Source organism: Erinaceus europaeus, chromosome 19 (genome assembly GCF_950295315.1).
Source record: "Erinaceus europaeus chromosome 19, mEriEur2.1, whole genome shotgun sequence".
Lineage (NCBI taxonomy): Eukaryota > Metazoa > Chordata > Mammalia > Eulipotyphla > Erinaceidae > Erinaceus > Erinaceus europaeus.
In genome coordinates this window covers 56,830,364-56,851,902 of record NC_080180.1, presented here as the reverse complement: position 1 = coordinate 56,851,902, position 21,539 = coordinate 56,830,364, and the positions used below count along the sequence as shown (strand labels likewise).

Genomic DNA, 21,539 nt, shown 5'->3' with positions numbered 1-21,539 from the left:
GAGCTGTTCTCTGGTGTTTCTCTCTTACTCTCATGTACAGAGAAATATGTATCTTCCAGCAGAGGAGACAACATAATGGCTATGATTCTCATGCCTGAGGATAGGGTTTCACGTTTGGTCCTCTCCACCACCATAAATCAGATATATATATGTGTGTGTGTGTGTGTATCTTTGTGTCTTCCAGGGCAGGAGCTGGGTGTGACCACTGCCATTCTGCTGCCTCCTATAAAATTTAAAACAGTGTGTGTGTGTGTGTGGGGGGGGTGGCTGGGTGCAGGTGCACCTGGTTGAGTACACCATTACTACAAACAAGGACCCAGGCTGAAGTCCCCATCCCCACCTGCAGGGGCAATGCTTCACATGCTATGAAATAGTATTGCAGGTGTCTCTCTATTTCTCTTTCACTTTCTGGCTCCTTCCCTCTTAATTTCTCTCTGTCTCTATCCAAACTAAATAAACAAAAAAGATTCAAAATAATAAAGCAGTGGGCCAAATTAAAGGGTTATTGAAGACACTCTCAAAAGCATTTGAAACAAAGGTTCGTGTTTACAAATCATTTAAAAAAAAAGCAACTCTTAAAACTGGAATTGAAAGATAGTTACTGAGTGTGGGGGAAAACCCTACACATTTGGGGCCGGGTGGTGGTGTATATGGTCGAGCACACATGTCACCATGCACCAGGACTCGGGTTTGAGTCCCCAGTCCCTACCTGCAGGGGGAAAGCTTTGTGAGTGGTGAAGCAGAGCTGCAGGTGTCTCTCTCTCTCTCTCTCCTCTCTCTTTCTTTTTTTTTTTTTTTTTAAAGATTTTATTTATTTATTTATTAATGAGAAAGATAGGAAAGAGAGAGAGAGAAAGAACCAGATATCACTCTGGTACATGTGCTGCCGGGGATTGAACTCAGGACCTCATGCTTGAGAGTCCAATGCCTTAGTCACTGCACCACCTCCCGGACCACTCTCCTCTCTCTTTCTCTCTTCTTCTCTCCCTCTTTCTCTCCCTCTCTCCCTGTCTGTCTCCCTCTCCCCTCTCGATTTCTGGCTGTCTCTATCCAATAAATAAATAATAATAATAATAATAAATATTTAAAATAACTTTTTAAATTCCTGTGAATTTAATAATGAGATGCTAGCATTTAGTTTCATAGCATACAAACTCCTTTCTGTGGTCTGAACCCCTTGAAATTGTTTATAATCACAATCTTGATACATTTGAGATAATAAGTTGTAAAGGTGACCAGTGACTCCAAAGTAGCAAAAAGTCACTGTGGTCTGGAACATTTCCTGTTTAAAATTGGGAAGAGAACCAGGATTCTGGAAATATATTTGAAATTCTTCCAGTTACCTTAACTTGTATACTAAAATGGAGAATCATAGAAAATTACTATGAGCCCGAAGTGTCTTTCTTTTCAGATAATATGATTAAGAATTGATTTGATAATATTCTTGAGATAGATTCTTGAAGTGAAATTAGCCAGTCAAAAGCTCTTGATAAATTTTGCCAAATTATCTTCCAGAAGGTTCTATTTTTTTTGTTTGTTTGTTTTTGTTTTTGTTTCTTTTTTACCAGAACAATGCTCAGCTCTGGCTTATAATGGTGTGGGGTATTGAACCTGGACTTTGGAGCCTCAGGCATGAGAGTCTGTTTGCATAACCATTGTGCTATCAACCCTCACCTTCCCGAAGGTTCTTAATAACTTCTTCTCATAGCAAAAGTCTACGAGCACAGTCCCCTCATCCTGCCTATCTCCATAGTGTTTATGGTTGTGTGTCTATTTAAATTACATGATTGTTTATGTAGAAACTGCTGAAGACTCTGTTTTTGGAGATTACATGCCAGGTTCCTTTAACATGGCAGTTAACCAGCTATAAAATACAGTTGAGGAGACCGTTGCATTCTCAGAAGCAACAGAAGACATAAATTTCTTGGAAATAATCTGAACCCGCCATATGTGAGGGTTACATAAAGAAAACCTAATTTTACTGTGTGAAAGAAAATTGGAATAAATGAATAGGCAGTCTGTGTTCCTTGAAGCGATGACTTAATATTGTGAGAACATTTTAAGGGCATTATTTCCTCCAGAATGAATTTAGAATTTAGAACAGTCCTTTTCAGAATCACTGTGATGTTGGAAAAATGCATCCTGCATATTACCTGGAGGAATAAACAAGTGAAAATGGCTAAATATCTTAATGGAAATGTAATGAAAAAATATTCTCAATACTGGGCATAGTAAAGCATTGTAAAGCTACAATTAAGTCAGTCTGTAGGCCAAACAGTAGGACTGAAGCTCTGCCATATTTTAAAATGTATCTTTAGCGACCCCTGGGTCCTGCAGTAACAAGCTTAGCTGTGGGGTGAGGCTACAGTATAAAGTCTGACCTCATTCCATATATGCAAACAGGCTCTTAAGTTGAATTTATTTAACTGCCAGCTATTAAAAAGCTACAATATATATTTTACTAGAGAAGTAGACTCAGTGTAAAGCAAGCAAGAGGCTCGGAGATGGCTCTCCTCGCAGAACACACACTACCCTGCTTGAGGACCCAGATTAGGGGGAGCTTCATGAGCATGGCGCCAGGATGTCTCTCCTGCTCTTTGTGTCTCTCCCTCTCTAACCCTCTGTCTTTCATTCTCTAAAGAAGAAAGGGTTTGCCTGGAGTGGTGGAGTCATACAGGCTCAGAGCCCCAGTGATAACCCTGGTGGCAATAAATAAGTAAGTAAGTAAGTGAAGCAACAGAGAAGTTTCTAAGAGACTTGACTACTTAGAGGTAGCAAAATTCTGTAGTCGAAGAAAAATTGCCTTGGACTAAATTGTTAAAACAAGGGAATATACTTAGAAAGAAATTGCCAGTATCTTTCCTATTGCCACAGCTCATTGAAGAAGAATACAAACCCAAGAACCCCCAGGGTAAATAAATAAAAGAGAAAATATGAGTGTAAGTTCACGAGAGAAAAATAATGACTATGCATGTATTAAACAGATGAGTGAACATTCAGCCTCACAGGCAAAATACAGTAATATTTCTGTACAGCTGCAAATCAGGGAGCTTTTTATTTTAACCGTAGACTCGGGACTGGCCCAGGTAAAGTGAGAAGAGCACTCATAGTTGGCTGTTGAGGGGTAAATTGATTGAGCTATTCTCTAAGTGGTTTGGCAGAGTGATTCAAAGGCCTTCGACGCAGTGATTTAATTTCCAGGCATCTCTCCCAAGGATATGATCAAAAATGATCCAAAGACCTTTATCATGGTATCGTTAGAACAGCAGAAAGCGAGTATGAACAGCAGGGAGAGAATCACTGAAGTGTTCTGTGTGTGCTTCCATGGACCTTATTTAGTTATTTATTACCAGGGCACTGCTCGGCTCTAGTTTATGGTGGTGCCAGGGATTGAACCTGGGATCTCAGAGCCTCAGACGTACAAGTCTTTTGCATAACCACTGTGCTGTCTCCCCAGCTCTGAGTAGCTAATTAATATTTTAAATGTTCACAAAGAAAGTTTAATGACAATGCAAAACTATCCACAGCTGTTAGTTACACCCATTAAAGGGATGATTGGATTTTCTGCTCCTAGATGTTCTTGGTTCGCCTTCTTGATTTTTCTAAAATAAAATTTCTTGTTTTAGAGTAGGAAAAAAGGCACACACTCACATTCTCTTTCTCTCTCCCTCTCTCTCTCTCTCTCTCTCCCTCTCCCTCTCTCTCCTTTAAGTTGTTTATAGCAAGCAGAAAAATGGACTTCTGTTGGATTGCTGTTTATGTGTTCGGGAAGTCTTAGATGTTGTGTGTACATCTAAACATAGCACAGAATAGCTTGTGTGGAACAATAGTCTTAGCATTGTTTGAGGGGTGCCAGAGTTACCTGCAAGGCAAACCATTTAAAGCCTTGTGGGCTGTGACTGTGTTTACTGGGTGGCCCTTCATAACCTTCCCCCTCCTTTTTTTTTTTAAAGATTGGATCAGATCAGCTGCCTGTGCACTGAGATCTCACAGGGAGGAGTCTGGAGCAGGTGGAAGTGTAGTGACATCAGATAGACATTAATGCACAGTAGTTTGCTAGCCCCTGACCCCCACCCCTGACCTTACAGCTCCCAGCAATAGTATCCTTCCACCTGTGGCTTTCTGTCAATAGTTTATCTTACTTCTCGCAGAATTTCTGTCTCTTTTCTCTCTCTCTCTCTCTCTCTCTCTTTCTCTCTATCTATCTTTTTTTCTTCTTTATTTATTTACTTATGAACGAGAAACATAGGAGGAGGGAAAGAAAGAACCAGACATCGCTCTGGTACATGTGCTGCTGGGGATCGAACTTAGGACCTCAAGCTTGAGAGTCCAGTGCTTTCTCCACTGTGCCACCTCCCGGACCACCTCAGACTTCCTCTCTTCTGCCTTAAAAATTCTGCTACAGTGGGTTGGCTGATGGTACACCTAGTTGAGCACACACATTACCCAAGCATAAGAACCCTGGTTCAAGCCCCCTGTCCTCACTTGCAGAGTTCATAAACGTTAAAGCAGTGCTGAAGGTGTTTCTCTTTATGTCTTTGTTCTTCCCTCTCAGTTTTCCTCCGTCCTAATTAAAATAAAAAAGGCTGCAAAATAGTACAACAGTGCTTCAGTGATGAGAACATACAAACATACAGAATTCCATGAGAAAGCAAGTTTTGTGCTCTGTTTTTTAAGTCAAGATATGCTTCCAGTCTGTGGCCAGAGAGGCACATTAGACTTTTATCAGAATGTAACTGCTGCATTTGGTCACTGAATTTTGAGATTGCCTGTTGTATTATTTCCTAGAAACCTGCCAGGCATGCATATTGTCTTTTGGGGTTTGCATTCATTACCTGCTCTGGTTGGCAGTGATTTCATCAGTCGTGCAAGACTTTTGAGAATATCGATGTCATGAACCAGAGCCCATGTGGATCTCCAGATGGAAACCACATGGGGTGCATAACTCAGCAAACTGAAAGTAGGAGTATGGGAGCCGTAATGAGCACTGAGTGTCCCGTCTTGTCCACCCACAGGCGTCCACCTTTATTATGTCGGAGGGGAGGTCTACGCAGAGTGCCTGAGTGACAGCAGCATCTTCGTGCAGAGTCGAAACTGCAACTACCACCACGGCTTCCACCCCACCACCGTGTGCAAGATCCCCAGCGGGTGCAGCCTGAAAATTTTTAACAACCAAGAATTCGCTCAGTTGTTGGCCCAGTCAGTGAACCACGGCTTCGAGACCGTCTACGAGCTCACCAAGATGTGTACCATCCGCATGAGCTTTGTGAAGGTGAGTGAGGGCCCGGCCTGCCAGCGAGGGTCTAGCACGCCTGCTGGGGCTTCCTGCCAACATGGCTACCTGTTACCTCTTGGTGTGTGTCTGTGGAAGCCCGCTGGGCGTCTCGGCTCGGCTAAAGCTTACCCATGTTGTCTTCTGAACGAAAGGGTGTTCCTTTGCCATGCCACGCGGAGCAAGTTTGGATCACTTTTTCTTATTTCGACAGCGCTATTTTAGCCCTTGTAATTTCATCAGAATATGTTACGCATTTAACATTACAAATGAAATTGATCTCTTATGGGAGCAGTAGAATAGACACTTCTATCCCCCTTAATATTTTTCTGGGTTTAGGACTTTTCATATATATGATTTATTCTATTATTATTATTATTATTATTCCCAGAACACTACTCAACTCTGACTTATGGTGGTGCAGGAGATTGAACCTGGGATTTTAAAGCCTCAGGCTTGAGAGTCTCTTTGCATAACCGTTATGCTATCTCCCTCTTCTTTCTCCCTTCTCCCTCCTTCTCCTTCTTCCTCTTTTTTTTTTTAATATTTTTTACTTATTCCCTCTTATTGCCCTTTTTTTTAAAATTGTTGTTATTGATGTCGTCGTTGTTGGATAGGACAGAGAGAAATGGAGAGAGGGGGAGAGAAAGATAGACACCTGCAGACCTGCTTCACCGCTTGTGAAGCGACTCCCCTGCAGTGGGGAGCCGGGGGCTCGAACTGGGATCCTTCCGCCGGTCCTTGTGCTGTGCACCACCTGCGCTTAACCCGCTGCGCTACTGCCCGACTCCCTCTTCTTCTTTCTCCCTTCTCCCTACTTCTGCTTCTTCCTCTTCTTTTTCTCCTTCCTCTTCTTCCTCTTCTTCCTCCTTCTCTTCCTCCTCCTCCTCCTCTTCCCCTCTTCTACCTCCCCCTAACCTTCCTCTTCTTCTTCTATGCTCAGCTCCAGCATATGAAGGTGCTAGGGATTAAACCTGGAATTTGGAGCCTCAGGCAGGAGAGTCTCTTTGCTATCTACCTCCTGCCCCAAGTTTAGGGCTTTGCTAGTGGTAACACTTGTTGCTTTTGTTTCAACAATAAACAGGTGACCCTTTTTAAAGAAAGAAGGGTGTACCGCTGGGGGAGTTCATTTTGATCTGCAGGTTCTTTTTGGAGTGGTTCTGGTAGACCTGTGGTTCTGTTGTGATTCAGAGAGGCCCAGACTCCTAGGGAATTAGATGGATGCCTTAGCTTGTGGTTGTACTTGTAGGGCTGAGGAAGGAGAAAGTTGGTTCAATTGCTCAGTCATGAAACTCTTTGCTGCCTCTGAGAAACACATTTAAGATCCCACTGAAATGTACAAAAGGGAATCGGGTGGAAGTGTAGTGGGTTAAGCACACGTGGTGCAAAGCTCAAGGGCCGTCATAAGGATTCCGGTTCGAGCCCCCGGCTCCCCACCTGCAGGGGAGTCTCTTCACAGGCGGTGAAGCAGGTCTGCAGGTGTCTGTCTTTCTCTCCCCCTCTTTGTTTTCCCCTCCTCTCGCCACTTCTCTCTGTCCTATCCAACAACAACAACATCAATAATAACTACAACAATAAAACAAGGGCAACAAAAAGGGAATGAATAAATAAATATTTTTTTAAATCTTTTTTTTTTAAAAGAAATGTATGAAAAGAGGACAGGCATTGGCACACCTGGTAGCATACATATTACCATGCTCAAGGACCTGAGTTCAAGTCCCCAGCCCCTACCTGCAGGGGGAAGCTTTACCAGTGCAGAGGCAAGGCTGCAGGTGTCTGTCTTTCTCTCCCTTTTTCTATTCCCTTTCCCTTTCAATTTGTCTCTGTAAGAATAAGTGTACAGAAAGTTTTTCAAACACCTGACTTAATTTCCTGAGTCAGTAACTTATTCTAGCGACTGACGTGCCTCTGAATTCTCAAGAGATAAATTTCAGTCCTCTGTTACCTTGAGAAACAAAACTAATTATATATTAGGGTGAGGCAATCACCTTTTATGTCCTTTCTTCAGAAGCTCATCTGACTTGTTGTTAAACCTGTTTTGTAATGTATTTATTACAGAGGGCAATTTTGGAACCACGCTTGGTTAGCCATCCTTTAGATCAAAGATACTCTGTTCCTGAATATTTTTTCTTACATCTTCAGATCATATTAGCAGGTTGTCAGTATCCTCGCCTTGTGTTTGCTTCCTCACAGTATAACTCAAAACAGTTCTTTGCAACTGAGTCTGGTACTTAAAAGACTGTTCTAGAACTTAGGATTCTCTAAGGTTCCAAGCTACTTTCTTCTCAAGTCCTTTCATATTAAGAACCCAATCAGTTCTCATGATCTCACTTCTACAGTTTCAATTATATATATATATATATATATATATATATATATATATATATATATATTTATGTACAAATCTTTGCATCTATGCAAGGTGTTTATGACATTAGGATATGCATTAAAGAAATTACTAGAGTGAGCCAGGCAGTGGCACACCCCGTTGAGCACACACTAATGCACAGTGACCCGGGTTTGAGCCTTGTCTCCCCACCTGCAGTGGGGACACTTGATGAGCAGTGAAGCAGGTCTGCAGGTGTGTATCTTTCTCTCTCCTCTATCTCTCGGTCTTCTCTATGGCCACCAGGAGCAGTGGATTCATATGCTGGCACCAAGCTCCAGTGATAATCTTAGTGGCAATCAAAAAGAGAGAAATGAAAGAAAAAAGAGAGAGAGAGAGAGAGAGAGAGAGAAATGACTGGATTTAGTCTGGAGGTAAAAGCCAGTACTAGAGCACGTGTCTCACAAGTAAGCAGCTCTGGGTTTGGTCCCCAGTGCCCCAGATACAGTGTTATTATTCTGAATGATTTAGACTTCATCATTCAGGAACTATGTTAGCACTCTTCTAGGCAACTAATACAAAGGTGGAAAAGCAGTGCGTCTCTGGCATGATGCCTATGGTCCAGGATGTGTCTAAATGCAAAGTAGTGGGGCAGCTACGAGGGTGGGGTGACACTTGGTTTCCTCTACTCAGACTGGGTGCTGGGCATGGAGAATAGTTAGGACAGACAGACTTTACTGTAAAACCTTTGCTAATAGCATGAAGGGCAACTGCTTCTCGTGCATTAGCAATACAACTTGACAGGCCATTTATGCAGCGTGGTGTGTTTTACCATAAGGCCCCGGCGACCATCACACTTAGCATCTTAGCAACATGATACAGAACATTTGACTGATAGCAGTAGCCAGCTTTGTTCTTTATAAGATGATCATCTAGGACTTTAATATAAAGCATCTACTTAATAGATTGTTGGCACAGTAAATTCTCCATGTCTGAACAATCCAGGAGAGTTCAGTTTATTTATTTATTTATTTATTTATTTATTTATGCCTCCAGGGTTATTGCTGAAGCTCAGTGCTTGCACTATGAATCCACTGATCCTGGAGGCTGTTTTTTCCCTTTTGTTGCCCTTGTTGTTTGTTGTTGTTGCTGTCATCATTGTTGGATAGGACAGAGAGAAATGGAGAGAGGAGGGCAAAACAGACAGGGAGAGAAAGATGCTTGCAGACCTACTTCACCACTTGTGAAGCGATCCCCCTGCAGGTGGGGAGTTGGGGGCTTGAACTGGGATCCTTGAGCTGGTCTTTGTGTTTGGCACCATGTGCGCTTAACCCGCTGTGCTACTGCCCTGCCCCAGCTTATTTATTTTAATGAGAGAGCTACAGAGAGAAACCTGAGCTCTACTCAGCTCTGGTTTATGGTGATGTTGGGAATTGAACCTGAAACCTTTGGTGCCTCGGGCATGAAAGTCTTTTTGCATTGCCATTAAGCTATACCCCCACCATAGAAAAGCCTCTCTCTGGTGGCTTGTTGATCCACGAATAATTGCACAGGTATATATACATATATATAGTTACTATGGCACAATTCCTTCGTACAAATTGATTTCAGATATATTTCTGGAAATTCCTGGGGCAGGTAGGTAGCAGAGATCAACAGAAGCCAACACTCTCTCAGATATTTCTCATCAGGCAGAGGTTGGTTGGAACATCCTGGTCCAAGCAAAAATCACTGTTTTGTTTTTTTTTTCTTTTTGGAACCTTAGTGTCCTAATTCAGCAATTCTGAACGCTTCCGGCAAGCTGCCTTCTCATAGAGTGAAAAATGGAGTCTATTGATCGGGGCAAGGATTAGATGTCATTAATCATGGCTTAAACACTTGTGTACTCCTGCCACTCTCACGAGAGATGGAAAGATCAAGAACTCTGATAGGAGCACCTTCAGTGGTCTAATAAGGAAAGAAACACAGTGTCAGTTTGTCCACCATACCTTTTTCTTTATGTCCCTGATGACAAGATGAGAATTCAATGCGTCTATTACAACTATCAGTAACGTGATGGACAGTGAAAATGAAGAGCGGCTTTAGTAAAATGGGCCAGAAGTCGATTCTAATTATTTTAAATCACTTTACTTATGTATTTATTAGATAGAAACAGAAGAAATTTAGAGTGAAGAGGGAGAAAGAAATAGGACCCTTGGACTGGGGAGACGTCATAATGGTTCTGCAAAAGACTTTCATGCCTGAGGTTCTGAGGTCCCAGGTTCAATCCCCAGCACCACCATAAGCCACAATTGAGCAGTGCTCTGGTGTCTCTCTCCATGTGTATTCTATCTCTTTTCTCATTAAAATAAAATAAAGAAATTGGCTAGTCAGAATACAGTATTGTATACCATTTAGGAGAAAAGAGAAGGACACGTCACTGCTTTACAGATTGCTAAGTTTCCTCCTCTGCAGGTGGGGACTGGGGGCTTGAACCCATGTCCTTGTGTGTTGTAGCATGTGTGCTTGATTGGCTGCACCACCCGCTGGCCCCTAATGATATATTTTAAAATGTTCATTTCCCAAAACCAGGATTTTGGGGGGAGGTAGGGAGAGGGTTGTTTTCCTTCTCTTGAACAGAATTTTTTTGATAAGTTTTGTTAGGTTGGGGTGGGGGTTATGCAGAGCAGCACTCGGGCATATACAGGCCCAGGGATCAAACTTGGGACCTTGTGCATGCAAGTCCCCTGTTCAGCTGTTGTACCACCGCCCTAGCCATAGGGCAGTTCTGAGTCTGGAATCCACTGATGAGCTTGGCAGAACCACGCATACCCGTCCCCACACTGCGTGCCACGCATGCACGTGTCTTCTCTTGAACCCTTTGTCTCACGCAGAGCACCCGGAGTTTCCCCGAGAGCGTCCAATGAGGCGAATTCCATGTCACTGAATAAAAGTTTCTAACCACCAGGTTAACAAGGTCAGTGACCTGCCATGTGTTGTTTCTAGGGCTGGGGAGCAGAATACCACCGCCAGGATGTCACTAGCACCCCCTGCTGGATCGAGATCCACCTGCACGGCCCCCTCCAGTGGCTGGATAAAGTCCTCACACAGATGGGCTCGCCCCATAATCCTATCTCGTCTGTGTCTTAAACTGGCCTTAGGCTTCTGCCTCCTGAAAACTATTGAGCCTGGCATGTACTTGAAGGATGGATGAGTCGTATACGATCAAGAACTGACAAAGGAGCCTCGATAATACTTGACCTCTGTGACCAACTGTTGGATTCAGAAACTTAAGAACCTTGGTGATATACCTTTGATATCAAGAACCTGTCTCGTTTACATTCTAACGTGCTATTGTGAGATCACCAGGAATGCATACCTTGAGCAGGACTTTGTGGACCGGGAAGGAGGGAGAGAGATGGCCAAGCCAGGGACAAAACACCTATGGAAAAACCAGTTCCTATGACATTCGCTTGTGTTTGGCACTTTAAGGTCATCGTTGGGCAGAAGCTGAGCATTAATCGTCTTTCCGAAGTGTGTGTGTGTGTTGTTGTTGTTTTGTTGTTGTTTGTTTGTTTTTTAAATCAGGTTGAGAACCCTTGTTGAGTCTCCTTTTCAAGGGCTTTCCTATTTTAAAATGATTTTGTTTAGTGATGATTATTTTTGTTTCTTTGTTTTTGAAGTAAAAGGGTAATCTTGATGCTATCCATAGTAATCTCTCTAAAATTGTATGCTGACCATACTGCTGTCAGAATAATGCTAGGCACATGCTCTTTGCGAAATATATCTGTACATACAGATTATTTGGAAGCTAAGAATTGATTAGGCTAGTGGGCTTAGGAGTATCTGGGGGTGGGGGGGTTGGGACTGACAACTGCAAATGTAGAGAATATTGTACAAATTCAGTTTGTCACTTTAAAGAAGCAAACTTGTGTCTGGATTTTGCTGTGTTTTCCTTATTTTTGAGAGATTTTTTTGATCCTACGTTTTCTTGCCTTTTTTCTCTTGTTCGTTCTTTTTGACACTGTCCATCTTATCTGCTCCAGAAAGCAGCTATGTAGCTGTGTGATGCAGAGAACTGTGAGAACACATGAATAACTCCTGCTGTGCCGAGGTTGGCTGCCTCCGTGTGATTCAACACACACCGCAAGGAGTGCTTGAACTTAAGTCGTCGTTTTTATGGAGTTTCCAGTACAGGAATGGGCTTTACTTTTTCAGCCGAATACTTTTGCCAAACCTAGTAGCTCTGTTCAATATTTGGAGGATTTAAAGAACATCTCTGTTTAAATCTACTTTAGGATGTTTTAAATTGTTTTGTACTGTGTTTGGTTTTATTTTTCTTCTGCTAATCTTTTATATTCACTTACGGTCTTGTACAATGAGTACTTTTATTCCAAAACTAGTGGGTTTTCTCTACTGGAAATTTTAAATAAACCTGTCATTATTGCTTACTTTGATTAAAAATGTGTTGTTTCCTCTCTCAACACCCTGGATTTCAGGACCAATGAGGTGTGGGCTAAGGGGCTGTTGTCAGGTAGTCTTTGCCAAACATAACAAACAAAATTGCTAACACAGAGACAGAAACTGGCTGGTGACAAGAGGAGAGTCCCTGTAGGGCTGAAAAGAGAAGGCATGTAGAATGGAAAAAAAGACAGTAACTAGCAAAAACTGGACTTTCACATCTTAATGTATGAGGTTTTTCATTTGTTTTGTTTTTTAATGGGAAGAATTACAGCAGAGTTTTGTGGCTGATGCTACTCGGTTAACTTCTTTCCAGATCTCGGATGAGAATGTAAGAAGAACCATGAAAGGCTGTGACCTTGGGGGGTGGAAAGAGAACTAGAAATGCAACAAGAGAAATGCTGCCTTTCCCAGTCTCCTTGGGGCTAGCCTGGTCCCCCCCACAGCCCACTAGCACAACACACTGTGCCCAGCAGGGACACAGCCTAGGAATCTTTGCTTCTTCCCTCACCCAACTCTCCTTTCCATTGTTAAGCGTCTTCCCCAGAATCCTTTATCACAAAACCCTGTTTATTCTACAAACCTAAAACCAGGCAGAAATATCTGTGTCATCTTGCCTTGTCCAAAATCATCCTGGCACCTATGGAGGAAGCTCTGGAGAGAAGATTTCTTTGTGACCCAAACCCATGCATGTCAGAGCTGAGTCTTGGAATGGAGGAAGGGACCAGAGCATCACTCTGACACATGTGATGCTGGGACTCAGACTCGGGACTTCACACTTGGGAGTATCATTGTGCACCTCTTGGGTGTATCATAGAGATTGAGTGAGTGTATTCAGATGTAATCTGACTGGGAAGACAACTTAAAGGGATTCACTTCAGCACATATTTGATGAAAACCTAACTCCCTTTAAATTATTTTATTAACAGAGTGGGAATCTGGGAGCTTACAGTCCAGTGAGAGAAACCTTCAGGAAGTTCATAAGTATCTGCTATACCCTCATGTAAGAGGTTCCACACACTCTCTCATCCTCCTAAGAACATGAGGTTACTACTCTGCTCTCAACTCCCTGCTTCACTTTTTTTTTTTTACATCAATGAAATCAGCTCAGAAACTAAATAACTCATCTAAAGTCACTGAGCTTGTGTGGGAATCAGAACATCTATCTCAGATCTCTCTGATTTAAAAATTGAGAGGATTCCACTCTAGCAATCTTCCTCTTGTTAGTTTGCAGACGTAGAAACTGAAATAAGCCTTCCCCAACAAGTCAGGATGGAAGCCACTGCAAAGCTTGGATGTGACTGAGTAGAAACCAAAGGTTTTCCAGAGGACGTGGCAGTTAAGGCTGCATCTTGGAAAGGATAGGAAGTATTTTTCACTTTCTTTTCTTAATGATTTTATACTGATTTACAAAATTATAACTAGTATAATTTCACATTGTTCCTACCACCAGAATTCTAAATGCCTAATCCCTCCATTGGAAGCTGTTTTCCCAAGGTTGCAGATAAGGGTTGACTATTATTTCTCCAGCTATCTGTCTCTATTTGTATCTGATGCCACCCCCCTTTGTAAGGTCCCACCTTCTCTTCCTTTCCAAGTCACACCTACACATATTGCTATGTCCAAAGTCCCTTCTTTTTTCCTTTTTCTCTCTCCTGGTCCTGATGGAGCCGGAGTTCAGAGCCCTCTGGTCATTTTCCCCTCTTATCAATTCTCCCCTGCTGGGAGTATGGACCAAAATTCTTTTTGGGGTGCAGAGGTGGAAGGTCTAGCTTCTATACTTGCTTCTCCTCTGGACATGGACATTGGCAGACTGATCCATACCCCCAGCCTGTTTCTATCTTTTCCTAGTAGGGCTCTGGGGAGGTGAGGTTCAGGGTGGGAAGTATTTTGACCATTGGCAGCAACGTCTGGGCAAATGGATAGCCCAAGGAAGTGTGTGACCATTTCCTGTGGGCAGGGAAGCCCCAGCACCTGGCCACCTTACTCTAGAGAGAGACATTGGAAGGGATGACCACACACAGTAGTGTGTGGCATCTGCTCAAGGCTCTATCTGTCAGCCTAGCCCAGAGCCTGTTTGGAATCCTCGGGCTGAAAGGAATTTTTTTTTCTGTGGGTGGCATATATCTACTTATTTTTTTATTATTATTTGAGAAGAGGGAGAGGGAGAGAGAGAGACACCTGCTTCACTGCTTATAAAGCTCCTCCCAACCCCTGTTGTAGGTGGGGATTAGGAGTCTGAACCACGGTCCTTGTGCCTAGAGAATTGTGGCTTATACTCTTCCCAATGAGGATTTCCATGTTTTTAATACTATTTCTTTCCCATATTCTTTTTTAAAATTGATTTTATTTGAGAGACTAATGGTTTACAATAAATACAATTTTTGACACGTGAAAAAAAAGAAAGAAACGTGCACTCAACCAGGTGCGCCACTGCCTGACCAACTAGAGGTTGTCTCATCCCAGGAAAAGCAAAACAGAAACCTAGGGGCCACCTGTGTTAGCGCTTGATAGTGGCATGATTTTGCCCTTGAACGAGGTGACTGACTGAAGGAGGCCAGCGAAGGGGGCTCAGGTCAAAAGGCTCGTCTGTAGACGTGGGTGTCGCTCCACTTGCTAATCAGTCACTGGCACCGATTCTGGGCCAGCAGTCTGTGAGGTGAGAAAAATGAAGAAATCCTCGGCCCCGCCCTCTAGGAACCTGTGTTTCACAGAGGAGGGATAGTCAGTGACATCACCCTGTGGCAGCGACAGGCCCAGAAGGAAATAGCCCAGCTTGGAAGAGTCAGGGCAGACTTCTCAGAGGAGGTGGTGCTTCTGAGCTGATCTGACCATGCCAACCAAGCTGGGGTGGGTGCAGTGGGTCGGACAGTGGGCCTCCTCAGGGGGGAAACTGGGCTGTTTGCATGGGGATGCTTAAACATGGTGTGCCTGCTGTGGGGTGGCACCCCCAGGCTTTTGCTACTAGTGAGCTCTTGATGAGTGGGGGGTAGTGTGCTCAGTGTCGTCACGATATGGCAGATGACTTGAAGTCCACTTAGAATTTTTGGGGGTGGGGCAGATAGGGAGACGGCATCATGGTTATGCGGAAAGACTAGTGCCTGAGGCTTCGATGTCCAGACTCAATCCCCAGCACCACCACAAGCCAGAGAACTGAGCAGTGTTCCGAAGAAAATAGTAATAAATATTTTAAGAATTTTTATTATTGGATAGGAATAGAAATTGAGAGGGGAGAGATGCCTGTAGGTCTGTCTCACCACTTTTGAAGCTTTCCCCTTGCAGGAGGGGACCAGGGTCTTACACACTGTACTATGTGCACTTAACCAGGTGCACCACTATAAAGAATCTTTTTTTTCTTTCTGTGTAATAGGACTGAGAATAATTAAGGGAGGAGAGGGATAGAAAGGAAGAGACACCTGCCACTGCTTCATTAAACATGAAGCTTCCGGGGGCCGGGCGGTGGCACAGTGAGTTAAGCGCACGTGGCACAAAGCGCAAGGACCGGCATAAGGATCCTGGTTCGAGCCCCCAGCTCCCCACCTGCAGAGGAGTCACTTCACAGGCGGTGAAGCAGGTCTGCAGGTGTCTATCTTTCTCTCCCCCTCTCTGTCTTGCCCTCCTCTCTCCATTTCTCTCTGTCCTATCCAACAACGAACAACATCAACAATGGTAATAATAATAACCACAACGAAGCTACAACAACAAGGGCAACAAAAGGGGGAAAAATGGCCTCCAGGAGCGGTGGATTCATGGTGCAGGCACCGAGCCCAGCAATAACCCTGGAGGAAAAAAAAAAAACATGAAGCTTCCTGCCCCCAACCCCACACACACACCTGCAGATGGACTTGAACCTAGGTCCTTGAGCATGGTAAAACATGTGCTCAGGGAGTTGGGCGGTAGCGCAGTGGGTTAAGCACAAGTGGCGCAAAGCACAAGGACTGGTATAACGATCCTGGGTTGAGCCCCTGGCTCCCCACCTGCAGGGGAGTCGCTTCACAGGCGGTGAAGCAGGTCTGCAGGTGTCTGTCTTTCTCTCCCCCTCTCTGTCTTGCCCTCCTCTCTCCATTTCTCTCTGTCCTATCCAACAACGAACAGCATCAACAATGGTAATAATAATAACCACAATGAAGCTACAACAACAAGGGCAACAAAAGGGGGAAAAATGGCCTCCAGGAGCGGTGGATTCATGGTGCAGGCACCGAGCCCAGCAATAACCCTGGAGGAAAAAAAAAAAACATGAAGCTTCCTGCCCCCAACCCCACACACACACCTGCAGATGGACTTGAACCTAGGTCCTTGAGCATGGTAAAACATGTGCTCAGGGAGTTGGGCGGTAGCGCAGTGGGTTAAGCACAAGTGGCGCAAAGCACAAGGACTGGTATAACGATCCTGGTTTGAGCCCCCGGCTCCCCACCTGCAGGGGAGTCGCTTCACAGGTGGTGAAGCAGGTCTGCAGGTGTCTATCTTTCTCTCCCCCTCTCTGTCTTCCCCTTCTCTCTCCATTTCTCTGTGTCCTAACAATGATGGCATCAATAACAATATTAATAACTACAACAATAATAAAAAACAACAAGGGCAACAAAAGGGAAAATAAATAAATATGAAAAAAAATGTATGCTCAACCTGGTGCTCCACTGCCCACCCTCATCAGCACTTTCTTTACTCCTGGATCCAGCCTGGCTCTTCCTTCCTTCCACCCTTCCTTCCTTCCTTCCTTCCTTCCTTCCTTCCTTCCCTCCCTCCCTCCCTCCCTCCCTCCTTTCTTCCTTCCTTCCTTTCTTTCTTTCTTTCTTTCTTTCTTTCTTTCTTTCTTTCTTTCTTTCTTTCTTTCTTTTTTTTCCCTCCAGGGTTTTATCACTGGGGCTCGGTGCCTATACTACGAATCCACTGCTCCTGGAGGCCATTTTCCCCATTTTGTTGCCCTTGTTGCCCTTATTGTAGTTGTTACATCTGTTCTTGTTGTTGGACAGGACAGAGAAATGGAGAGAGGAAGAGAAGACAGAGGGGGGAGAGAAAGAAAGACACCTGCAGACCTGCTTCACCACTTGTGAGGCGACCCCCCTGCAGGTGGGGGCAGCCTGGCTTTTTCTAACCTCGAATGTCAGCCATTCCAAATGTCAGGCCTGTAACTCCCACCATGTGTCTTAGGGTGCTGCTGGCCCCCACAGATCAGTTGTTCTGAGTTCTCTCACCCAGCTTCTTTTCAGTTCTTAAGATCTATTGATATGAGAGGTGGAGGGGGGAGGTGGAGGATGGACAGACGGCACCAGAGCACTGCTCAGCTCTGGTACATGGCAGTGCTGGGATTGAACCTGGGGTCTGCGGGGCCACCCAGAGTCCTCTGCACGGACTGGTTGGAGGGCTGGGGTTGGGGTGGTGGTGGAGGCTGGTGCCTACACTGGGAATCTGCATCCTGCTGTCTGCCTTGGCCTCCACTTAAATCATCTCCTTTCTGTGCGATTCATGTTCCAGACTTGTGCTGATCCCTCTGGAGGAAGGATTTATTTTGGTGGTGTGGATTTTTGTCTCTACCGGTCAGGACAGCAAAGGTTCCTCTTTGACTTGGGAAGCACACAGTTCCTCACTGGGTGAGCTGGCAGCTGCTCTGCCCTGGGCGTCTGCCTAAACACACAGCGGATTCTCCCGTGCCCAGTCACCATGTAAGAATAACTCACTCGCATGCAGTGGAGTCGATTAGCTGCCGTGCTGTCACCTGTCCTTCCCCTCCTTGGCACTTGACTGAATGAATGTATTTAGACACTCCAATTAGCTCAGGTTCTCTTGAGAGGGAGGAGACACCACCAACCAATTAATTCCATACCTTTAGAGGGTTTGTAAATGCCACTGGAAGGTTCAGAGCAAAGAGATGACAGGTTTCCAGAATCTGAACCACCAAGATGCCATTCCCAATGGTTTGCGACATTGATCTTCCTTCCAAAGGGGACTGGGGGGAGGAGGGGGAGTTCTGTCCGGATCCCAGACTCTGGTTTTTGTCTTCCCAAGGGCTAAAGACAAGGTGGAGTTGGGGAGAAGGAAAAGGCTTGGAGTTAGAGGAGAAATCCCTCCTCCTGAACTCTCCCTGAGGAGCTCCGAGGAATTCTCCAGATCCTTGGAGACCTGCTTGGTCCCTCTGCAGAGTGTAAAGCACACTCCTGAGGGATGTGGTGAACATTAGGAGCCTGTAGCTTGTGCCTGTCACTTGCGTTGGTGCCTCATGAATAATAGTTGACATCGTGTCTGGTTAAGCTGGTGCAGTGACAATGTTTTTAAATTGATGCTGGTCTACTTGAGTGCTAATGTAATAAGTCAAGTTACAGCTGTCAGAAACTTTAAAGTGTGAAGAGCTGATGATCTCAATAGAACTGTGGAAAAGAGGGAAGTGGGCGGTAGCGCAGTGGGTTAAGTGCAGGTGGTGCAAAGCACAAGAACAGGCGGAAGGATCCCGGTTTGAGCCCCCAGCTCTCCATCTGCAGGGGAGTCGCTTCACAAGCGGTGAAGCAGGTCTGCAGGTGTCTGTCTTTCTCTCCCCCTCTCTGTCTTCCCCTTCTCTCTCCATTTCTCTCTGTCCTATCCAATAACAACAACAATAATAACTACAACAATAAAACAAGGGCAACAAAAGGGAATAAATAAATATTAATAAAAATAAAATAACTGTGGAAAAGATATTTGAAACCTAGACCTGGTCTCTAGCTCTCTGGCTTAAAAGATACAAAGAGTGGTCTGGGAGGTGGTGCAGTAGATAAAGCACAGGATTCTCAAGCATGAGGTCCCTAGTACAATCCCCAGAAGCATGATATCTGGCTCTTTCTCCCTCCTCCTGTCATTCTTCATGAACAAATAAATGAATAAGATATTTTAAAAAAAGAAGATACAAAGGTACTCATTGGACAGCGCACTGCTGGTTCATACACTGGACCCAGGTTTAAACCCAGCCCTACTGCAGTGAAGGAAGCTTTGATTCTGTGATCTCTTTCACTCTTTCTACCTCTCTGTCTTTCTCTTTCTTTAAAAAGAGAATGAATGAATAAAAAAAATAAACAGACTAATAGAACAAAAAGATATTAAATCTTTATTTATTTATTTTTTTACTAGAGCACTGCTCAGCTCTGGCTTATGGTGCTGTGGGGGGATTGAACCTGGAACTTTGGTGCCTCAGGCATGAGTGTCTGTTTGCATAACCATTATGCAAGCTTTTTTTTTTTTTTAATAAAGTGAAAGAAAATAGAAGTGATTCTTAGGGGCCAGGTGGTGGCACACTAGGTAGAGTACAGGTGTTACATTTCTCAAGGACCAGGATTCAAGTCCTTGGTCCCCACCTGCAGAGACGTTTCATGAGGGGTGCAGTGCTGCAGACATCCCTCCTTTCTCTACCCCCCTATATATATTTGTATCCCTCTCTATCTCTCCTTGTCTCTCATCCTCTACTCGAAAAAAAAGGCCATGTGGTTTGGAAGGTGGTGCAGTGGATAAAGCGTTGGGCTCTTAAGCATGAGGTCCTGAGTTCGATCCCTGGCAGCACACGTACCAGAGTGACATCTCGTTCTCTCTGTCTCTTCCCTTTCCTGCTTCTTCTCCTTTTCTTCCTCCTCCTGTCTCTCTCATTAATAAATAAATAAAATATTTTTAAAGGCCACTGAGAACAGTGGAATCATGTAGGCATTAAACCCCAGTTATAACCATGGTGGTCAAAAAGAAGAAGAAGAAGAAGAAAATATGAATGGTTTTTAAACTGAAAAATCTCAGTAGATGACCAGTGTTTACTCATCAATGACTTCATCTGTAGGTATTCATGAGAGCATGAGCCTAAGTTCTTCTTTATGTACTGTCTGTCTGTATGTCTTTCCCTTTTTTATGTGGCCTTTCATCCAAGCATGACCGACTTCTTCTGTAAGTAGCATCCCAATAATCTTTATGTGTTGGGAAATCTCTTGAAATTGGGAAAGAAGCACACTCTCATTCTTGGATAAATGAAAACAATTCGTCCCAAAATGTTTATTCACAAGCCAGAACTGGTGTCAGCAGTCGTTAAGTGTCCCTATTAAAATTCATGTCAAATAGCCAGTGTTTCTCTTAGTGGAATAATTGATAGAGAAGATGAGCTTCTTTAACTGAGTCGAGAGCCCCAGGGCTCTCCTCCACCTGCCCTCTCCTGCAAGAGGACCTCCGCTGTATGGTCCCTCGACCTTGGCTGTTCCCTCGGTACCACTGAGTCACGGATGAGTCTCCAGCTAGGTCACATTTGGGGAACTTACACATTCTTACTGCTCTCCATGGATGTCATCCCCAATTAACCTGGTCAGAATCTACTTAAGAGTCCCACCTCCTCATGCTCTTCTCCTCTTGCCACCATCACTCATCCAGCCAGTTCTTAATGCCCCAAAACTGTTCTCATCTCTCTCAGTTTGATCCTGTGGCTGACACCTGCAACCTAGCCATTTACTTCCCCACCCCTCGGCCCTTCAGTTCTGGGCGGAGGTGCCACCATTAGCTAGAGCTTCCTGGCTGCTCTCCCTGCCTTCATTCCTGCTGCTGCTACAACCGATTCTCCACATGGCATCCGGGGCTGACTATCAAAATGCACATCAGCATAGGTCACCTTTTAGCATAAAGTCTTTCTGTGAATTCCCAGGGCACACAGAACCAAATCCAACCTTCTTCCTGTAGTTCTGGAAGCCCTGCCTCCGTGGTTCTCACTGCTGGAGAGTGACTGGAGTTTCGTGGGTGCAATACATCCTTTATGGGTGTGATTCTGGAGAGGGCAGCTGCTACTGGGGTGGCCTGCATTCTGCCTCTTGATGGTTATCAGAGCTTGGGCCCTGGCCCGCTCTGCATACTTCAGTGCAAAGTCAAAAACGCCACACTTGGTTCGGTTCTTTATCTAGAAATGGCTGTTATGTCAGACAATCCCCTCTCGCCTGGAGAAGGCACAGGCTGTGTCTGGTACAACATCCTTCCACGTGCATGGGGATTCTCCCTGTCCTATAGACACGTGCTGGCTTGTAGTCATGCCTAAGCATGCCCCTGTAACACTCTGAAATGCAGAATCCTCGACCCTGGAGAGTGTTCTTTAAAATGACTCCTTTATCTAGAAGGAATGGTTGATGTGAACAGTCTGGACTCGAGAGTAACAGTTAATTCATGATGCTCGTGTGTTGAGGGGTGAGACGAGGCCACTTATATATGAAGCACAGCTGGTGTCACAGTGCAGAGTGGGACCTTTATCATAAAGGTCTCATGACCAAGTAAAAAGCAGTTGGGGTTGGTGGGGGGGTGGTAACATAGCTCACTTGGATAGTGCGCTGCTTTGTCCTGTGCTAGACCCAAGTTCCAGCCTGGTCCCACTACACTGAAGGGGGCTTTGGTGCTGTGTTCTCTTACACGTTCTCTGCTTCTCTAGCTAAAAAAAAAAAAAAAAGAAGAAGAAGAAGACTTTGGCTGATATCCCACTCAGTGGTCTATGTGAAATGTGCAGAAAAAGGGCTTGGTGACAGCATACCT

General features: G+C 44.5%; 1 protein-coding gene across 8 annotated transcripts in view; it reads left to right on the top strand.

Annotated features, from left to right (window-relative positions):
• SMAD1 (SMAD family member 1) overlaps positions 1–21,539 on the top strand; it is a 118,243-nt gene that overhangs the window by 62,889 nt on the left and 33,815 nt on the right. For 7 of the 8 annotated variants that reach the window (XM_060179005.1, XM_060179012.1, XM_060179009.1 and 4 more), the window contains 2 exons: positions 5,016–5,272; positions 10,584–12,028. In XM_060179005.1, coding sequence (XP_060034988.1) covers positions 5,016–5,272; positions 10,584–10,727 — 401 coding nt within the window. In that variant the 3' untranslated portion in view covers positions 10,728–12,028. Of the gene's footprint in view, positions 1–5,015; positions 5,273–10,583; positions 12,029–21,539 lie in introns of those variants that run through there. The other variant, XM_060179011.1, reaches the window with a different exon arrangement.